The sequence below is a fragment of the Phyllostomus discolor genome, chromosome 6, assembly GCF_004126475.2.
Source record: "Phyllostomus discolor isolate MPI-MPIP mPhyDis1 chromosome 6, mPhyDis1.pri.v3, whole genome shotgun sequence".
Taxonomy (NCBI): domain Eukaryota; kingdom Metazoa; phylum Chordata; class Mammalia; order Chiroptera; family Phyllostomidae; genus Phyllostomus; species Phyllostomus discolor.
The window spans coordinates 150,957,068-150,974,658 of NC_040908.2; the positions used below are offsets into that span (position 1 = coordinate 150,957,068).

Consider the following 17,591-nt stretch of genomic DNA (forward strand, 5'->3'; position numbering starts at 1 on the left):
AAGACAACTAATGAAACAAGACCCCATAGAGATTGATGCTGTGATTGAAAAATACTGTAATATTTTCTGTCTGAGAAAGTAGAAAATCAAATTACCTTTAAGTTTCTCACATTTGAGCCACACTACAAATGAATTGTGTCCAGGTACAGAAAAACCAACAATATTTTATTTATCATCTTATTTTTAGCTTTTGAACTACAAATTCAGGTTCTAGAGTTGTTTAAAAGATCATGGGTTTTATAGATTTATGTAAATTAATCTGTTGTTTGCTTACTTTTTTTTCCTTTGCCATTGAATGGTCCTCATCATAAATACAGAACAGGTCATTACATGAAAAATATAAGATCTTGCATTATTTTCCTTGCTCTCTCTTAAAAATCTATTTCTAATATTGCATTCCCCATTGGACTAGTTTATAAGGACAAGAGGGGGAAAATAAAAGAAACGAGGAAAAAAAAAGAAAGACAAAATAGACTGGATCTCACCACTAGAATTCACCATAAAAATCTCAAAGTGTAACAGAATTCTTATAAAATTTCCTAGACCAGTTTCTTAGGGAATTGAGATCTCCTATGAAAAATATGGCAATTGGGGAAGGCAGGGACGAGATGTGGGGAAATAGTAAATAAGTGCAGCAAAAACAGGTTCTGAGGAATACACATCATTTTGTCTGCTTTAGATCACAATAGAATTTTTAATAAATAAATTTCTTTTCTTTTTTGATTTTTTTTGTAAAGACACTTTTTTGAAACAGTAGATTTAGCCCAGTCACTTGTGTCATTTTTAATAAACTGTCTTTTTTTATTGTTTTCTGTAACTCTGTAAATGTTTTAGATTTGAGTCTCTTGTACATTGTCTTTAGAGTTCATTCGGATCAATAACGGTTCATGCACTGAACTGTGTATTGAATTTATCGTGTTAACTGTTGTTGTGTGGTTGAAGGGAGATTTGTAAGAGTTATAGTGATTTAGGTGCTCATGCTCGATAGCAGGCATGGGCAGGTGGCTTTCCATGGGTGTGTCTCCTGTAATCTCATCATCCACATTAATGATTTCAACAGTCCTTGTTGGGGCGTGATGGTTTTGCCTATGGTGCTGCTTCCTCATCTTGTAGAAAATGACCAGCATCACTGCAGCCATGAGTGTGATGGCCACAAAACAGCCAATGATGATTTTGGTAGTCTTCATGACCTCATCAATTCCTGGGATCCCACTGTTCATGTCAGTCACTGGGATGGTGAATGTTTTTTCTGTTGACCTTGTGCTCTGTGGCGTGAGAGAGGTGGTCACATTGGTGGTTTCCCAGTCAATCACTGGAGTGGGACCCACGTTGTTATCTGTGGTCCGTGCCTCATCCTGAGAAGGTTCCATAGTCTCTACTGTGACGGTTGAAAAGTAAGTAAAAGGAGTGGTGGTTGCTGCAGTAACATTCAGGGTGGCGGAAGCGGTGGTATTTCCAACAGAATTACTCACCATACACGTGTACATGCCTGTATCTTGCATGGTCACATTTGTGAAATTTAACGTGCCATCGCTGAGCACCGCTATCCTCACTTTGTATGCCCCATGTGTCATGACTGTTCCATTGGGAGTAATCCAAGATACAGAGGTCAGGGATGTGGAGGCCCGACATTTCAGCTCAGCGGCCATGCCCTCAGTGACATTGAGGTCTGCTGGGGGCTCCACAATCACAGGAGCATAGCATGTGAAATAATTCTGGTCAAGCTCCCCAATGTACCTCCCTTTCAGATTGGGAGGAGTGTTACATCGGGCACAACAAGCTGTGTTGGAGGGGGCCATGTCTTTTATCCACCAGCTGAGCCACAGTATGTCACAGTTACAGTTCCACGGGTTGTGATGTAAGTGTATCCGCTCTAGATGATGCAAGGGTGTGAAGAGATCATGAGGCAGTAATGTGAGATTGTTGTGTGCCAGGTTGATCTCCACTAGCGACTGGAGGTTATCAAAGGCATTCCTTTCAATCACTTGAATCTGGGACTGTATCATCCACAGTTTTTGAAGGTGCATCAACCCCTGGAAAGAGCCAGGCCTGATGGCAGACAAATGATTCCCAGAAAGATCCAGCTCATCTAGTTTTATGAGTGGTGTGAGGTTAGGGATTTCCCGGAGGTTGCACATGGCAAGGTTCAAATACCTCAAGTTGGACAGACCTTCAAAGGCACCTTCTGAGATGTATGAAAGCCTTTTCAGTTCCCCTAAGTCTAGCCGGCGCAAAGAAGGGATTCTGTTAAAAGCATAAGAAGGGATGCTTTCAATGGGGTTGTTTCGCAACCAGAGCTCCTTCAGTTTAGACAAATATACAAAAGCTCCATTCGGGATGGTAGTAAGACGATTGTCAAAGAGTTCCAGAGTGTTGAGGTTCGCAAGACCATTGAAGGCCCCGATTTCAATTGTCCTAATATGATTCCTACTCAACTGGAGGATTTCCAGGTGCCTCAAGTGCTTGAAGCTGTTCACTTTGATGATCTGGATTTGGTTCTCATGAAGGTTCAGCAACCGAGTGTTGGTGGAAATGCCATCAGGAACTTCGCGTAGGTTTTTCCGAACACAAATCACCTTGCTGAACTGGTTGCTGCAGGAGCAGACGGAAGGGCAGGTTTGAGCCCGCACCAGACCAGCCACCACAAGAAGTTGAAGAGCCAGGAGCACCACAAGCAGGGGGTCAAATAGGGCCCTGTTAAACCTAGGACCTATCATTATCTGCTGTGGATGTAAGGTCATCTTGTTCAACATTCATAATTTATCTGGTGTTGGTCCTTCTGGAGTTCAAATAGTCTGCAATACAATAAGAGCAAAAAAAGAGTATTAGGTCTCTTCCAAAATGTCTTGCTGGGACAGTGTAAGTGACACAGTGCATCTCAGCTAAAGCCATCATTTCCCAGACTAGGAAAACAACAAATCTAATGTCCCTTATAGGGTGATAAGTCTAATATTTTTAGAAAAACATTTCTGCACTTCAAATTAGCAGTGATCCACAGCCCATATTCCATCAGATGTGCAATCACAGAGAAATGGAAGAATGAGGTGGGGGGTCGTAATGGAGTGATAACCAACCAGTGTGTCCTAGACGCATGAGGACATATGAGGTGTACTTCACCATGAGATTCATCATCCTGAACCAATTTGAAAAGTTCAGAACATAGAATTTGGGGTGTCTACCCAACAAACAAAAGGTCTCCTTGCAAAATCAGTAATAGCTGATGTTTTATCTGGACTTACTCTATGTGCCAGGCATCAGGGGCTATTGACTTCACAAACAATCCTATGTAGCAATGGCTACATAATTTATGGGTCTCTGTGCAAAATGACAACATGAGATGCCTTGTTAATAATTATTAAGAATTTCAAATCAGTAACAACAGAGCATTAAGCCAAGTATGGACCCTTCTGAGAATGGGGCCCTACACAATCTCAATCCTTTCTAATCCTGCATTTCTCTGACTTAGGAACTATTATATTCCTGCAATGAAGAAATTTATCATAGGAGCACTATGCATGAATTCACATGGCTCATGACTACAGAGCCTGGGCTCAGATGTTCATCTGATTGGTCTAGGAGCATATGATCTCAAATACTCCCTCAAAAGGTTACTGTGAGAATGAAGGCCATATACAGGGCTCAGCATAGATAATGCCCCTTTTTATTATAAGATATTTTATTACAAAATTATAAGTATATAATTCTATAACATAACAATATTATACTCAAGCACACTATATAACATTTTAAGTTAAATGTTCAAATTAATACAATATATTATTGTACTCATATTATTACCCTACCAACCACACTCAAGCAGGTGTTACTTCTGCTGGACCCTGTATATATGATATATATCTTTTATAATTAAAATTTTAAAAATATCTTTCCTTCGGCATGACAGCTATTAACACTGGCAACTTAAATTATACTACCTATGAAAATACACTGAAATAATGACATGCACACATGTACATAAATTTCTAGAGATTGTCATATACCAAATCTCATAATATAGTAGACTGCTACCTATAGGCAGACATACCACAAATTAAACCACTTGTCATAAAGCATGATGTTATTTTATAGAAAGGATTTTAGTATAATAGGACTATAACATGCCTTGTGTGCCTACTTTTACTGATTTTAAGTAGATTTTAAGACAGATAAAATAGCTCACTTTCTGCATCTCTTCCAGTGCAAGGAGGCACTCCAAAGGAACTTGTGTTGCCCAGTACATGCCCCACTCTACTGGCTTACCATGGATTGGGCTCCTTTGTAATGACTTCTCTCAAATCTCTCATCTCAATAAACAGTGACTCTTCTATGAATCTCTTGGAAAGAACAAAAAGGAGGGGTGGAGGAGCTGACCACATTCCAATTCAAAAGTACTTACTATGTGTTGCCTTGGGGAGGTTAACTTATCATCTCTGTGGTTCAATCTCCCCCCTTGCAAGATGGAAATGATAATATTAAATTCCCCTTAGTGTTGTGGTGAGAACGAAATTAGTTCATGTACAGGAAGGGCTTAGAGTAATGCTCCCCACATTGTAAGAACTCAATAAATGTTAGACATTATTGTTATTATTATTTCTGTTTTTGCTGTTGTCCTTGGCCAGACATTTTACTAAGTACTGTGCACACCAAATAAAAGAACATAAACCTTACCCCCAAATGAATTATAATTCAAAAGATGAAATATAGGCAAGCAGATGAACTGCAATATTGAACATATGATGTGGGTTTTTGAGACCAGGCCACACTGACACAAGGGCACTGAGGTCAGAGCAACTCAATCCATGCTGATAAATTAGGAATTTTCAAAGAGAAAGGTTATTTGATTTCTGTTTTGTGGAAGGAGTTGGTCAAGAAAGAAGAGAAGGGCATCAGGCAGAGAGACCAGTCTAAGTCAAGACAAGGACACAGTACCTCCAGGGAACAGTGGAAAGTTCCCTGTGGCAGTGGAGCAGAAAAGCCCGGGGAAGAGAATAGAGAATGGGAAGGGATCTGGGGTGATTTCAGGTCTAGACTGTCAGGAGTTATTATGTCAGACTTAGGAATCACTGACTTATACCGCAGGTGACACGTTCTGCTTTTAGAATGGAATGCTATCATCAGCTTTGATTTTAAGAATGGTGATGTTGGACTAATACAGGAGAGGAAAAGCTCCAGAAGAAACTGGTAGCAAGGAGAACAATGAAAATGATCTTCCTGTTGTTCCAAGTGAGCCTTAGAGAGAAGTCAATGCCAGAAATAGGGCCGGCTTCTAGGCCATCACTTCCATGCCCACCACCTGAGGGCTTGAGGTGAGAAAGGCTAACTCTTTTTTAGGACATGCTTCTGCTGGTGGTGAGGTTCTCAAGGTAAATTAGCATTTTTAAATAATTGCATTTTCATAGAGTACACAAGATGGAGAAGAGGCTTTCTTTTCTCAAAATAGAAGATACCTTACTCATAAAAGGCAGCTGTCGTTAGCAATCATTAAACATACATTCACATTCACAAAGCTACTGAAAGGGACAAGAGTCTCAAGAAAGTGAAGTGTAAAGTCATAGAATGCTCTGGATTCAGAGGCTTGTTTATGTCTCCTTTATTATGGAAGCAAAGAAAGTTGGTGGGTAGGTTCTGAGTTAGTATTTCTTTTCTCACCAGGCAGATAGACTTGCTTCCATGCTCAGGGCCCTTGTGGCTCTAGGTTGACTTTTCACACCTTCCAGTACTATGAGTATTCATTCCTGGATCTGTTTCCTGCCTTTGCCTGTGAACTCTGTGAGTGCACAGGCCATGTCTGATGGTGTCTTCTTTGCCTGTTGCCAACACAGCACTTGAATAGCTATAGACACTAAATAAACTAGCTGTTGAAAATGTGCAAAAGTTAATATCTAATGACAACTCTTTGCACACGTGCAAGTGATACGTACCAATGTATCATTCATGCTCCCAAACCATCCAATCTGAATCCCATACCTCATCCATGTCCTTTACTGGGTTCTCATAGGTCCCTTACACTCAGGGACCTCTGAGCCCTCTGCCCTGATTTTTCTAGGGCTAGATACCAGGTAACTAGAGATAGCTCCCATGTCCCCCCCCCCTGAATAATTTCAGGGGCAGCACCCACTGAAATTATTCATATTAGCCAATCCTATCCTAAGCCTGTTTACCTTGCCTTCCCTCAAACCACACAATAAAGGCACTTGCTCACATCCTTCCTTTGCTCTTAACCAACCTTGGCGCTTCCCCATGAGGCCCCTGTGTGCCAAGGCATGCCCTCTTCTCTTGGGCACTGTGAGTAAAAAACAAATAAACAGCACCACCAACAAAAACGTCTCTATAATGGCAGTCGTCTCCTGATCTGTAGGTCTCACCATACCTGAATAATAATAAAAATCTACATTTCAGAACAACTAATTGCTAAGTATGAGGGACCCACTCATCATATTAATCCTTTGATGGCCTTTTAATAATGTAATTGGTAGATTTCACTCCTTGAGTTTGATCCTTCACTGTAAACTTAAACATGACCTTAAACACTTTTTCAGGTTTAGGTTTTAAAAAAACGAAGAATGTTATTTAAATTTCCAGTAATCATGACCATCAAACATTTTTCGTTTGTGTGACTTGGTGTCCTTTCTCCTCAACACACACTTCTTAATGTAATTGGGAATTTAAAAACAAAAACAAAACCAAGAACAACAGCACATAAAATCCCTGATACATTAACTGATTGACGTTTTTAGGAGTGGGGTCCCGAGGCCCTTCTTGTCCATTTCTGTGCCCACCTCCTACCCCATGACTCTCCTCAGAATCCTAGGGTGTCTGGCAACACGGATTGAATAACTGATTGGTGGGAAACAACACAGAAGTGAAAAAGATAAGTCCTTACTCTGCCATTTGCTACCTTTTTCCTCATTAAAATATGAAAATGTAAAAACAATGATGTCCAGTGACCAAGAGAGAAGTCTCTGGTGTGAGACTCGCTGATTTCATACACCTGTTTGTACCTCCATGACAGTATAAGTGAAAAAATCCACCTGTCTGTACTTCACTATCCTCGTCTGGGAAAGGGAAACTACAGTGTTATCCACTCAAAAGACTCTCATTAGAGTTGTCACATAGTATGTGTAATGTTACTGGCTCATAATAAGCAATATTCAGGGTCTAGGACAAATAACACCCCCTTTCTATTACAAAATCTTTTACTACAAAATCATAAGCATGCAATTCTGTAACATAACAATATCACACTCAAGCACACCATATGAAATTTTAGGCGAAATGTTCAAATTAAAACTATAAATTATTACACCCATATTATTACCTTACCAACCACACTCAAGCAAGCCTTACTTCTGCCAGACCCTGTATAATATATATTTAATGCATATGAAAAATAAAATGGTGGGACACTCAGTTTCTTTTTCTTGTATAAGACAGGAGTTATAATGTTATCTATCATTCAAAGTTGTAGGATTAACTGGCACGATCGGGAACATGCTATCAATAAAACACATGCAAACATGATACATTGCTATTAATTATATAGTATATTGTCCGTCCTTTTCAAATCCCAGGCTGTTTTATTTGCTACTTCTTGCTCACTTCAGGATCTTTTTGCTATTGCAATTAATGAGAGTTCCCATAAATCAGTCATAAGTAACAATTTATGAATTATAACTGGTTCAAGTCTGATTTATAACCTACAACAAATAATGCTTGGTACGTGCACTGAATCAAATAAACTACCATCAACAAAAGGTTTTCTACTTTAAAATATAAATTATGTTAGTTTATATCAAAAGCCATGTTTCAACATCTCTTTCATAAGATGTTTTTATCACATCAAAAGGAAATCAATTTAAAGGTATGCATTCTCCATTACAATGTCATCTGACAGCATTTATTTACAAATAGATCTGTACAGGTTTTGAATTAAACTATAATACTTTTAGCCTAGTCCAAGAGTACCTGTTGACTTCTTTCCCTACCCATGCATGCTCCACTGCACGGAGGCATACAGAAGAAACTGAGTAAGGGAGAGTAGCTAATGGGGATGCTTTATTTAGCACAGAATCATTGCTAAGTCAGCATAAACTGCCTAGACATTGGAACTAGTTTGAAAGTAAGGTGGGAGAAAGATAAATTTAGTTAAACACAGCCACCCAATTGTCCTCTCCCTAACAGACATACACACTCACACTCATGTAACAGCAACAAACCTCCCTAGACACTGAGCACTTTACATCGGTTACCGCTCTCAGCCCTGACACTGAGACCTTCCATTTATACCTTACCACAGACAGGCACATGCCTTTGCTCTTCCACTGTCTCTATAAGCACCTCCATCCCCTTCTGGAACTCTCCTGCCCAAGGAAATGGTTTGTTTCATTGTCCTTATGAGAACTTGCCCAAAGATCCATCACCTCTCTCATGGAAAGCATTAATGGAGGTCTGTCATCTAAGATTCTTTGAATCTATCACCTCTTCTTGCTGTTTTCACTAATCCTGGACTGCTGTATCATACATAACCCTTATGTGATCCTAATCAAGTTCTCACATTGAAAAATCACCCTCAAATCAAACTTTCAATTCTCAATAAATTCTGGCCTGATCTTCACCACTTCTCTCTCAGACACTCCTAAACATGTGATGGGTGAACAGAATTTGGTTTGAGTTAAGACTAGGCATACTTGTCCTATAAAGTTCCAGATAGTAAACATTTCAGGCTTTGCAGGCCATATGGTCTCTTGTTGCAACTACTCAACTCTGCCATTATAGTTTGAAAGTAGCTAAAAGCAAAGGCAAATGAATGGATATGGCTGTGTTCTAATTCAGCTATGTATGGGCACTGAAATTTGAGATACAAATTTGAATTTCATAATTTTAACATCTCAAAATATTATTAATTTTTTGACTATTTAAACATTCAGAAACATTCTTAGCTCATAGGACACACAAAAACAAGTGGGCTGCCTTTTGGACTATAGTTTGCTGAACGTTTTTAAAGCAAACTTTGGCTGTACCATTCCTACTGGCAGAGACTGGTTAGGTCTGGGCATGTGACCCAATTTGGACAATGAAATATGAGGGGAAATCAGCTGAAAGGGTTCTGAGATTTTTTTTCTCCCGCAAATCAGAAGAAAAACATAGGAAAGAAGTAGTTCTTTATCTTGTTTCTGGATATGCTTGTGAGTGTAAGCTTTCTGGAGTTTCTGCAGCTGTCTTGTGGCCAAGAGAGGAGGCACCCTGAGGACAAAGCTGATAGATGCCAAAGAAGAAAAATGAAATGAGGGAAGGAATTGCATTCTCGATATTGCAATAAGCAGCTGAATTAATGAATCCTGTAATTGTCTTTCCTCTGTGTTTTATTATGTAATATAATCAATTCCTTACTGTACAGTTACTGTTTTCTGATTCCTTAGAGCCAAACTATCCTCATACTTTCATTCGCATTCTTCTTTCTCCCTGTCTCCCTCTCTCTCCTGTCTCTTCTACTTTTGCCATTCCCTTTTTCCCTAACCGAAAGCAAAGTAGAGACAAATAAGACAGTAGAAAAATTCAGATTTTTATACCGTTATAAATCTGAGATCTATCAAAGACACGAAGTACGCTGAAGCAACATGATTTGCTTCTAAGGCAAGAAGTGAGATTCATCTTCATTATGCTAAGAAGCCTTTCTGCTGTAGTCATTTCTTTGGATATCTTTTTTAAATTAAATTAAATTTTATTTTATTTTATTTTAAAGGATTTTATTTATTTATTTATTTTTAGTGAGGGGGAAGGAAGAGAGAAACATCAATTGGTTGCCTCTCACATGCCCCAACCAAACAGCTGTCCCACAGCCCTGGCATGTGCCCTGACTGGAATCGAATCAAACTGCTGACCTTGGTTTGGAGGACAACACCCGACACACTGAGCCACATTAGTCAAGGCTTTCTTTAAATTAAAAAAAAAAAATGCTAGAATTTACAGGAAAAGAAAAAGCAGCAAATTAAATATTACCTCTCCAAATCAAATTTATCATACAAATACTTCCTAATACAATTCTTTTTTCTTCATTTGAAAGTCAATTTTGCAAATCTGTTGAGCTTTCTCCGCCCCTTAATGCAGGAGTATGTGGTTCTGCAGGTTTTCATAGAAAAGAACATTTTTTTTTTTTTTTTGTAAAGGCCCAGGGCTGCCCCTCTAGGCAAATGTAGTGGAAGCTAGGCAACATTGAACGGGCTGTAAACCAGGGACACATCCTGTCAAGGCAGGAGCAGAATCTTCATTTGTCAAGGCAGAAGCCACACTGATATTACAATGTTTCTGTAAAATGTTGGGGTTTTAAGAAATTGAGATTTAGGGAAATCTGGATCTGCATTTTCATTTTTTTCTAGAAGACTTGTGTGACTTCTAGTAAAAGAATGCATACATTTAATATTTAGAGGCGACACCATTAGATGAGAAGAAGAAGTGAGTAGAGAGAATGGTGTACAAGAAAAAGAAGAATAGGAAGGAAAAAAACATGTGGTCAACACATTGCTATGTTCTGGAGAATATAAAATAAAAATAAGAATTATAAAAGAGCTAAATTGGCAAGGCTTTCTAGAATTTCATCACCTTGTTGGAGCTATAACATAAATGTATGGGTACATATAAAATAAGTACACATGTATGTATTTAGGCATTAACGAAAATCAATGTATTCAATATCTAAATGCCGTAAAGCATTGTCAGAAATCAAAATAGACACAGATAATCAGAGGAAGTTTTAAGAGGGCGGGTGGTAGTGGAGGAGGGAAGAGACTACTTGTAAAAGGAGAGCAGCAGGAGCATGAAATAATAGGAACGCTGACTTAATGGAAGCGGAGGGCTTACGCTGCAGAATTTAGATAGTTAAGTTGACCCAGTTGAGGAGCACTGCATGCCTGGTGCAAGAATTTGGATTTGCGTCAATAAACAGACTTACGAAGAAACTCTGAGTTCTGAAGCAGGAAAGGACATGATGAGAGCATTATTTCAGGAAGATACTGTCTTTATATGTAAAATAAATGGGAGACAGAAGACGCGTTGAAGGAAAAGCCAGATGACTTTAATAATCAACATCCCTCACATTACTTTAGAACTGAATGGAACTGATCTTCAATGAGGACCTAACTATGGGTAAGTTTATAGGTCCAAATTAATCAGCCTTGCTGAAATTCTACAGAGTATGAAATACCACTGAAGGCAAAATTAACTTCTGTATATGGTCTCATTAAAAAAAATCAGTGTATTAGGTTCAGGTGTACAATATAAATAAGAAAAGAATTTAAAAGAACATGCTAGCCCTGGCTGGTGTGGCTCAGTGGATTACGTGCTGGACTGCGAAGCAAAGGGTCACTGATTCGATTCCCATTCAGAGAACATGCCTGGGTTGCAGGTCAGGTCCCCAGGACGGGGAATGTGAGAGGCAACCTCATATTTATGTTTCTCTCCCTCTTTTTCTCCCTCCCTTCCCCTTTCTCTAAAAATAAATAAATAAAATCTTTTAGGAAAAAAAGAGCATGCTAACAAAAATCACTGTACGCAGAGCAAGTAGGGTATTTTGGAAATTCTGATCTGCAAGACTGGAAGGAGTTATCTCTCACAAAGGACTACTATACACAGTCAGTTTTGGCTCTCTGATGACACCTGTACTTTCCAACTGACACAATGCTGAAGCATAAAAAGCCATCCTCTCCCACCTCCCACCAATCTATATTACCAAAACCTAAACTAACAAAAACCAGATTTAGGATAAAGTGAATAGGGTTGGAAGGTTGGTTTAGGATTATTGCCTGTTTGATCTTTGTTAAAATTGTCACCAGGTTGTGCTACCGCATCATTAGTAAACCTTTAAACTGTTACTAACTTTTTTGTATTCTCTCTAATATATCCTCTGACAAAGCAGGCTGAACTCATTAAAAATAAAAATAAAAAGGCAAAAAATCCAGGGCTAGCCAAGTTTGCAGCAGGAACCAGATAAACAACCCAAGGACCACAAATAAGAAACTGTTTTGCACTGGAAAGATCCAAAGGGCACTTGAAACCCCTTTCCAGGTCACCTTTTGATAAACTTTTCTTGTTTAGTATGCTAAAAACCATGCCCAGGATTAGCGATTTAATATTAGAATAGGACACATGATGTATGGCCAGTCATTTTCCAAGCCCGCTTGGAAACTGGACGTACTCTCCTGCAGTTCCAAGAACTCTCCCCCCTTTTCCTGAGCCCACCTAACCTCCCCCTGCCCTTTAAGACTTTCCTGACTTCCCAAAATCATAGAGAAAAGATCTTAGGGCTTGCTCATCTCGTGCCCATATCTTCATTCTTTGATTAAGAATAAATTTTATGCTTTACCAAAAACAGTCTCGTTCAATTGGTATGCATTACACTGGACAGAGGACCTCAATTTGAGGTCTCTGAACTGCAGGGGTCAGTGACAAATTGGCTTTCTCCCAGCTGCACCATCTGTGGGTGGGAGTGATGACAATAACATTAGTAAATAGATTATCGAGAGGATTATATCCACTAAATCGCACTGCAAATACTGAGAGTGAATCCCCAAACCTGCCCCTGAAACTCCATAAATGCCACTATTTATTATACAGTTGCTCCAAGTAAAAACATTAAGACTCTTCCTTGATGTTTCTTTGTCTTTATTTACACTCAGCATAATGCTATTCATTTATCCCTACTACTAATATATAACTGGATCCATCTACTTTTCTTCATTGTCCTTTACTAGACCAAATTATCTTCCGGTCTAACTCAGACCACTGAAATACACTTTTGCGTTTCTCTATGTTTGCAACTGCCTTACCACAATCAATTCCTCACACAGCATTTAGAGTGAAGATTAAAAATATAGGTATGTTCATGCCATTCTTCGGTCGAAATGTTCCTGTTAGTTCTATAGCACTTTAGGGCAAAATTCAAGTCTTTAGGCCTCTAACAAATGATTGTCCAAAACCTGCCTGCCTGTAATGCCTTTCAACTTCCTATCCCCCTTCTCTCTGCAACCACACTGGCCTTCCTTTATTCCTCACACACTCCAGGCTTCCCTCCTCCCACCCCGTCCCACCAAAACCTTTGCTCTATGGGTCCCCCTGTGAGCAGTACATGTTCTTTGATTTCTGCATGGCTGGTCTCCTCGCCATTGAGGGCTCTCTTAAATGTTACCTTCTCCAGGAGTTCTTACTCATTCAGCCAGTCTAAGTAGCCCCTTTATTACCCTCAATCACATCACCATATTTAATTTTCACCAGAGTACTTATCATTATTTGATATTTTCTCATATACTTAATGTTTATTTTCTCACTGCCTGTCTCAAGTGAAATGTTAAGTTCCAAGAGGCTGAGACTTGTCTCCCCTATTCAGTGGTATTCACCTAGGGGGAAAAAAAAAAACCTCATCAAACATGTGTTAAATGCATGAATAAATGAATTAGCAGGTGTTTAAATGGACAGAAGCAGCTTGTAGATAGTGAAAGCTATAAATTCACTGAAGACCTAAATGATGTCAAATGCACTAATAGATCCCTGGCATCTAGTAGAATTCAACTCACACAGCAGAAATTTCATTTATTTCTGGACCAATACTTGTTCAGTTGTTAGTTTTTTTCACAGAGGTCCTTTCTACAAGGAAAAGCTAAGGAGAACAAAGCAATATAAAGGTCATCTTGTTGTCTCCTTGCTCTCTTTGGGTTTTTTGGTTTTGTTTTTTTTTTACGGAGTTTCTATCTCTTCCTCTATTATTGCCAATAGCAGCCCTGTTTTAAGTTTGGCCAAACAATGCCCTCTGCTGTATGTGCCTAAAAATAACAAGATTGCCTTAAAAATTCCTGTGGATGATGCAGAAGCTGTTTTCACAATTTGCTTCTTCACGTGTAGTTCAGAACGAGGAAGGTTTGATTCAGCTTTCCATTCACTCCATTGAATGTGATGCTTAGAGCAGAGAACAAGAATTCTTATAGGCAGAGAATCAAATCATCTCCAAGGGCCCTTTAAAATCCACCATTGCACTGCTGTTTCTGGAACTCGTTGGAACCATTAATTAGAAAAGCCGTGAATGAAAAAGGTCTCCCCATTCTTCAACCACAATCTAAAGGAACCACTTGGAATAGGCGAGGAATTGGGGAAGGCAGTGGCAGCTCCAACTTCGTCTTAGCAGCAAGAAGTAAAATCTACTTCACGTTAAAAAAGCAGACACAGAAATGTAGCCAACAACTTGGCAAAGCTAAAATAGAATGAATTCATTTCTTCCTGCTCACTTAGCCTCACACGATACAGGAGAGATCACTTACCTGGCCTGAAGTGTCTGGCTGCTTATGAATCCGTTTCATCACATTCACGTTTTGAGGTTGATTATTTACGGAGAAATGAAATACAGATGACTGACTTGTTTTTCAAATTAAAGGGTGAGTGGGATTTAAGGTGTTCAGAGACATGTTTTTGTTTTTGGGAGAGCTGCTTGCTGTGTTGGTTTAGTGAAATGCATCACCAAAGAATAAAGCTTAAAACCTCAAGCTCCACACACCGCTTGCTATTTCATTCTTCAGGAAATGAAATCAGACTGTTCCAATTATCAGAAATGTGCCCGTTAGTAACAATGCCTGCATTCTCCTTTGCAGTGACGTTTTTGAGTCTGGAGCCCTATCAACACATAAAAACTTCTGCCCCCTTCTTTTTTGTTCTTTCTTCTTTTACTCAGGTCCAGGGCCAGCAAATGGTTAATACATGACATCTTTATGGCAAAGTTGGGTTTTTGTGTTTTTTTGCTTTTTTTGTACTTTTTGGGGGGTGGGGTGGGAGGTGGTCTTTAAAGTAATACATGCGGAGTTAGTGTCTTAACACACAGTTTAGTGTAGACAGTCACAGTTCTGGAGAACATAACCCACCCACTGCTCCCCAGTGCTCACAGAAGAAAGCCTAAATCCCTTACTGCCTCTACCCACTAGATGCCAGTAGCACCCCCAGTTGTGGCAATCCACAGTCTTTAGAATGACCAACCATTGCAGGGGAAGGGGGATTTGCTCTCGTAAATCCACTGACTTAGTATGACATGCAAGACACCATGATGCTGCAGCCCATTGCTTTGTACCAGTCTCATTTCCCACTGTTCTCCATAATATAGTCAGGCTGCAGTCTGTTTCAGATTCTAAAAATATACCCCCTACTTTACTTCTTCAGAGCCTTGCTCCTGTTTCTCCCATGGCCTGGAATGATGTACTCTGATTTTTCTTTCACAATTTTACCCCATGTCAGAGCCAATTTTGCAATGACAATCTCTACTAGACCTCCCTTGGTCTTACTGGCCAATATTAATACATCTTTTCCCTAAGTGTCTGTAATGTCAAGATGATATCACTTTTCTAATCTGTGTTTGAATCTATATGTTTGGAAATGCATTCGACCTATTTAATCATACACTTCCTAAGGACAGGAACAGAATGATATCTAGGCGTTCAGTAAATATTTGCTGAATTGCATTACTGAATGTAGCCCACATTCCAATTCCTAGTCAGGAGCAAGGGTAATGAGCTCATTTTGCAATAACAAACAATATATCAAGGTCTGTATGTGAACCAAAAAAATAAAAACGATATACAACTCACTATAAATGGCAAAGAGGAGGCTCAATAACTACTTCTTCTCCACACCCCCAACAAACAAACAAAAGCTTATAAATAAACATTGTGAAAAAGTAGATTACCAAAAATCACCATGCAAATGGGTGATTGAAAACAATAGGTTAGGGTAAAAAATTATCTTTACCAGCAATAAACTATTTGCTAAATACCACACACAGTACCTGGCATATCATATATGTATATACTAAATATTTATATATTAAATGAAAGAATGAATAAATATTTCAAAAAAAAGAAAATAGACTCTAGAAATATCAATTACTATAGACTGCCAACTACTTACATAACTAAGTAGACATTCGTGGAATATAGTTTTTAAAAAAGAAATTGGAGGTAAAAATGCATGTAGTGCCCATCTGTGCAACTTCCTAGAGATTGATATTCTGATTTACATACTCTATTGCTGTGAGGAAACATGAGTTAATGAATTAAGAAGAACAATGCCCCCTATGTATCCCATACAAATGTTTGTCATTGTTTTTGTTATTGTTATTTGTCTACTGCTGACAACTGAATAATTATAGAGAATGATTACTACACGAGACTATTATAAACTGATGCTAAAGCAATTTGGATCATACAATTAAGATTTCTTAGCTTGATTTTTCATCAACCATCTTATTTAATTATAATTTGCTTTGTCATAAAAATGCATAGTTCAATCCATGGGTTCCTTAGAAGTTCAGGAATGGGTTATGGGTACTTTGTGAATCTCTTGAAAGTATATGTAAAATTTTGTATAAATGTGATTGTGATTTTATAAGAAGAATTATTAATTAGTTTTATCATCACAGTCTCTAAGAGATTTATATCTGCAAGAAACTTAAGTTCTACATGAAAAGATTTGACAGACTGAAGAATTTGAAGCATCTGTTATCATTCTAGCTATAAATTAGCAAATTGGCATTCTTCTCTAAACATCCATTTCTTCTATGTTTAGTAAGCATGAATACTTTCTCATGAGGAGCTACCAAAAATCATATTTCTGAAAGTAAACAACTAAGGACTAGACCCAGGTTTTAGTAGATTCTTCAAGACAGATATCCATTGTGAAAGGTTCTGGAATGACGTCTTCCCTGGTGACAATGGTCCTTGGCACATCTTTTAAATGCTGGTACTCAGGTGAAAATATGTCACCCCATGTCATTTCTTCAAGGAATCGGTGTCAATGTAAGAATCATGATGCTACATGATGAAATGGGTCCTGAGCTTCCTCAACAGAAAGAAATGGAACTTCTCTATCCCTCAACTTTTCTTCATTTGCCGCAGTTTATTCCTCAAGGGAAAATGCACTGAGATAGTGTGCAATTGAATTGTTAATGCTTATCTGTCTCTTATAATATTTTGGGTAATAATGAATGACAAAGGAGAGAATACCATGCTCATCAATATTTGTAAAGATGAAGTGTATATCAAGAATAAAGAGAAAATTTATATTACATTAAAACAACTAAAACCAAAATCCTTATAACCACACCCCCCAAAAAAAATCTAATGTTGGATTAAGTTAAATTACAGATACTAGACATGTGTTTTAGCCACTCGGCATGCACAACAGAATAACTTTCTAGGGAATCTGAGTTTGGAATAAGGGAGTTAAAGGACAGCAAATAAAAGAGGCTGAACATCTCAAATTACATTTGATCAAAATATAGAAAATTATTTTTCTCCTCATGACAATCTTCTGTCAATCTATGAGGCTAAAGGTTATTCTTTTATTTTTCTTTTTACATATATTTATTAATTACTATTAACATTTACATATTTTCCTGCCTGTGTTAATGACCGGGCAAGTAACTAAAGAAGCCTTTGAAAATATAAGAAGCCCGTCTTAAATATATGTCCTTGGCAAGACCAGCAGAGAAGGATTTCAGAAGCTGATAATGCAGTCAATGACTTGGCTTCCCATGTTTCCCTGGGATTGATGACTAGCTGGGAGGA

At 38.5% G+C, this 17,591-nt stretch overlaps 1 protein-coding gene across 4 annotated transcripts in view; it reads right to left on the reverse strand.

Moving 5' to 3' along the window:
- Positions 1–369: 369 nt before the first annotated feature.
- Positions 370–17,591, reverse strand: part of LRRC4C (leucine rich repeat containing 4C) — a 166,677-nt gene continuing 149,455 nt past the window's right edge. For 3 of the 4 annotated variants that reach the window (XM_028516034.2, XM_028516033.2, XM_036029263.1), the window contains one exon: positions 370–2,795. In XM_028516034.2, coding sequence (XP_028371835.1) covers positions 831–2,753 — 1,923 coding nt within the window. In that variant the 5' untranslated portion in view covers positions 2,754–2,795 and the 3' untranslated portion in view covers positions 370–830. Of the gene's footprint in view, positions 2,796–13,319; positions 13,379–17,591 lie in introns of those variants that run through there. The other variant, XM_036029264.1, reaches the window with a different exon arrangement.